Source organism: Lotus japonicus, chromosome 1, assembly GCF_012489685.1.
Source record: "Lotus japonicus ecotype B-129 chromosome 1, LjGifu_v1.2".
Taxonomy (NCBI): domain Eukaryota; kingdom Viridiplantae; phylum Streptophyta; class Magnoliopsida; order Fabales; family Fabaceae; genus Lotus; species Lotus japonicus.
Genome location: NC_080041.1, coordinates 45710878 through 45715166, shown reverse-complemented (window position 1 = coordinate 45715166; position 4289 = coordinate 45710878). Strand labels below are relative to the sequence as shown.

Here is a 4289-nt window from a genome sequence, read left to right as displayed (position 1 = left end):
AATCTGGCCACGCGGATGGAAACTTCGTTAAAAGCTCCGAATAGAAAAAGTCTTCATTCAGTGATTGAATTTTGGGTTTTTAAAGCAAAGAAATTAGAGTCGTCGGACTTCCGAGAAGTGAATCCTATCGTGCGTACAGTCCAGGGTTCCGAAATGAAACACTGGTCGAAGGAAAAATAAAGAGAACTTCTTATTTCTCCAAGGATTTGAAATTTCACTTAAACGTTGCTTTAAGAGCGGAATTAGCCTATTCTGGACACTCTCGCCATAAAGCGGGTGTGCAGACGACTCGCACTAACTCCTAATACGACTATGGTACTATCCTCAAGCAATTCCTGAGCTTTCTTCTTCATTAAACTTTCCCAAACTGTAAACTCCTGTCACGCTTACACCGGTCCTACACGTGAGTCGGAAATTAAACATTAAATCCAGTTCTGCAAATCCGGGTCTTACAAGTACAATCTTAAGTTCTGCGGATGTTTGCTTATATACACATTGGCATATAGTCATTACTCTTCTACTCGTTTGAGAAGCTTGCGTGTCCGTTGAGATTTGTCTGTTGAGAGTGAGCTTATATCCTTGTTGAGCACAAGCTTGGGTATATTTGAATGTAAAAGGTGATGAGAGTTATACGAAAAAGTTGAATAGTTTGTTGTACCGGCATGGCCCCACTGATTTGTTTTCGATCGGTGCATCAAGTAGTGCAGCCCGGTTCTACTTGACTAAACCTCGTGCTCGTCCAAGGAGGGAGTTTGCTTTACCCTTTGTCTCTTAACAACTCTATTTGTAAAACATCTAAACATAGCACACATTGTAGTATTGTACTATTATTTTTTTGTATAGTAGAAGACTTTAGAATACTTACTGGAGCCTTTATCTAAAGGTTCATAAGTTACCAGTGATTTGTTAGTAGTGATTTGTAGACACCTCGGTAATTTAGCCTCTGTAAATGCTTTCCTTGCCGAATTGTGGGTTGTGTATACAGTGGTGGACATGGTTCTTAGCTTGGATATCTCTCAAGTTGTTATTGAAAGTGTCTCACTTGAGGTCATGGAGCTTATCATATCTAACAAGGATGAGTCACACCCGTACTTTAAGTTGGTTTAGCCTATCCGTCAAAAGTGTGAAGATCATGGGTCCATGAGATTTCAATATGTGTTTAGGGAGGCGAATGCTCTTACAGACTATTTAGCCTACGTTGGGCACCACTTTTCTTTTGGTACTCATTTAGTTAGCTTTTCGATGAGAGATTATCTTAGGTTAATGATTCAGAATAGTCTGGAGACCATGTCCTCTTATCCTATTTCAATTATTACTTAGCTATTTTTTTTCCAGGTTAGCCTTAAAAATATATATAGAATTAATTTAATTATTGTCTAAAATCTATGCATGTTTTTCCAAAAATAAAAAGTGAAAATACATTGATAAAATTGTAAATTTAATTATTTATTTTTTATATACTAACTTGATGATCAGATCAAACCAACCCTTCGAATTTGTTGAATTTTATTCACAAAATTGAACCAAACCATTATGTTTGATCGGTTTATGTTATAATTTACCCCAAATCTGAACCAACCTGACTCGTGAACACCCCTAACTTGAGTTGCTTAACACTATTCATATAAGCCCAAAATGTTATATAGGACTAAGCAATCCATAAATAACTCATGTTGATTTTACTGCAAAGATGGTTTCTTATTTTTTTATAAGCAAATCATATATTTATATACTATATTATTTTCATTTAATGTATACTAGAGTCGTCTAGAGAAGATTATCTAAATCAAGCATGAGAATAACTTTACCACACCTTAAATTCTATTCGTTCATTAGGTGATGTAAAATAAAATTACTTTCATGGATGATTTAGACATGTCTATAAGAGCATCTCCAATGCTAGTTCTTAATTCTTAATTCTTAGCATTATTCATGTGGGTCCGTATTGCCACATGTGCTTAAGCACTCTCAAGCAATTTTGCTCCAACCATGAGTTCTTAGTTCTTAGTTCTTACCACTATTCATTTGGTCCCACCAACCACATTATTTATACTTTTTATTTTCATAAAGTAAAAAACAATACTCATAAAGTAATAAAGTAATCTGGATGAGAGAGAAATAATTAATATTTTAAGCTTAGAACTCAAAAAGTAAAACTCGTTATATAAGAACTGAGTTCTTATTTTTAAGAACTAAGAGCTCCATGTCAGCACCTCCAATGGGATTTTTTTTCTAAATAATGTAAAAAAAATATTTATTTAGCAAAAAAGGGTGGGAAAAAAATTATTTAGCGAAGTGGGGTAGTTTTTGGAGAAAAGGCCACGGGCGCGGGGCCTATCACTAAACCGTGGCCAAAAGTCTGAAAAGGCAACGGTTCTCCGTTTTTGTTGCCATAACCCCGGTTTCTGGAAAGGCTACGGTTTTACTGGTGTTGCCTTAAGTTTCTATACATTGACATCAATTTTTTTCTCTAAAAATTCGTATAAATTATTTTAACTTATGAAAAATAAATTATTATATGTTTTTAGAATTTCATTTGAGTTTACTATCTTCCCAATGTACCAAAAAAGAATTTCATATAAGTTTACTATATTTATTTGTGTTATTTAGAAATATTTATTTTAAAAAACTAAAATAAATATGGACATTTTTCTTTATTTAGACATTTTCAACAAAATTTTTATATATTTATAAATTTCAGAGTTTTTTTTAACTCAAATTTCATGAGTTTATTAGAGTAATTTGTGTTCTTTATAAATATTTAAATAGATAAAAAGCCTCATATTTATTTTTATTCTTTAAAATAATTATCTATTTCTGTTGTTTAAAATAAATATATATATTTTTCTTTAAAATAAATATCTATAAAGAACACAAATAAATACGTTAAATTCATATAAAATTATAAAAAAAATTAAGAATTTGTTTTTCATAAGTAAAGATAATTTATATGAATTTTCTATGTAAAGAAACTTTAGGCAACGGTTGTGAAACCGTAGCCTTTATGAAACCTGGGTTCTACCCACATTTAGAGTGAACCGTTGCCTTTTGACACTTATGGCCACGGTTTATTGACGGGGTCACACATCCGTGGCTTTTTCTCCAAAAACTACCCCACTTTGCTAAATAATTTTTTTCCCACCCTTTTTTGCTAAATAAATATTTTTTTTACATTATTTAGAAAAAAAAATCCCTCCAATGGTAAAGTTCTTAGTTCTTAATTCTTAACTCAAAAATAAGAACTAAGAACCTTACATTAGAGATGCTCTAAGAGAGAATGTATTGTTGATTCAAGCGACATAATAAATTTCATTTTAATCCCTAACCAACCAACTTTCTACATAAACATGCTCCAATGAAAAGTAATTACTAATGGCTAAACAAAAGGCTAATTAAGCAACCTGCATTGACCTTGATTTCTTGATTCAACTCATAACAGTACAATATAATGAGTGTGGAAATGAAGCTTATATGGCACCGTAATTGCAACTATTGTTACAAAAAAAAAAAAAATTCTACTACAAGTGAAAGCCAAAAGGCGCTGCTGAAAATACATCTATTTCCTTGTTCCAATCCGGATACTATTCCTCCTGAGCCTCACCATTGCTGTTGAGAAAAATCATCTCTTTCTTTTCTCCCCTCTTTTCTGCTACTTGTTTGTTTTCACTTGCTTTCTCGTGATGACGATGATGGTTAACTAAACAATACTCATCATGATCCTCATCATATTCCTCTTCCTCCTTCTGCAACCCACAGGCATGAATTCCATAATGGCTTGGCCCAGAAGAAGCATCAGAAGCCATGGAATCATCACTTTCAAATCCAGGATCACCTTGATAATTTCCTTCAAAATCCTCCTCCTCCTCATGATCATTCTCTTCTTCAATTGGGGACCCAATGTACATGGTCCATCCAGACTCACTGCTGTGACATTCCTCTGTAGTACTAGCTCCCATCATGATTTGAGGTGGCTCCATCCTAAGACCAAGAGAAGAAGAAGAAGTAGAAGGAAATGTTATTAGTTTGAGAACAAATGGTTATTGGTAAGTAATAAACACCAAAGCAGGTATATAGAACTGTAGAGAGATTGAAGGGAGCTAAATAGGGGGCAAGAAATAAATGAAGTGCTGTTTCTGGACACCTGAAAATACTCTCTGACCCCAAACAGTTTTCCATACACAGAAAAGATACAGCCAGATTGCAGCCTCAAATTGAAAGCACTTAAAAGAAGAGAAAGTTAATAATTAACAATGTCTCTCTTTAATGGCATGGATATGAGCCCTATCCCA

General features: G+C 33.6%; 1 protein-coding gene across 1 annotated transcript; it reads right to left on the bottom strand.

Moving 5' to 3' along the window:
• Nucleotides 1-3364: 3364 nt before the first annotated feature.
• Nucleotides 3365-3972, bottom strand: LOC130731862 (protein SOB FIVE-LIKE 4-like). Its single transcript, XM_057584053.1, has one exon. It carries the CDS (start codon nt 3957-3959, stop codon nt 3582-3584), a length of 378 nt encoding a protein of 125 aa, XP_057440036.1. The 5' UTR covers nt 3960-3972; the 3' UTR covers nt 3365-3581.
• Nucleotides 3973-4289: the final 317 nt, after the last annotated feature.

Bases quoted from the DNA above. Each gene is read 5' to 3' on its own strand.
- LOC130731862 (XM_057584053.1), bottom strand. From the start codon at position 3,959: ATGATGGGAGCTAGTACTACAGAGGAATGTCACAGCAGTGAGTCTGGA.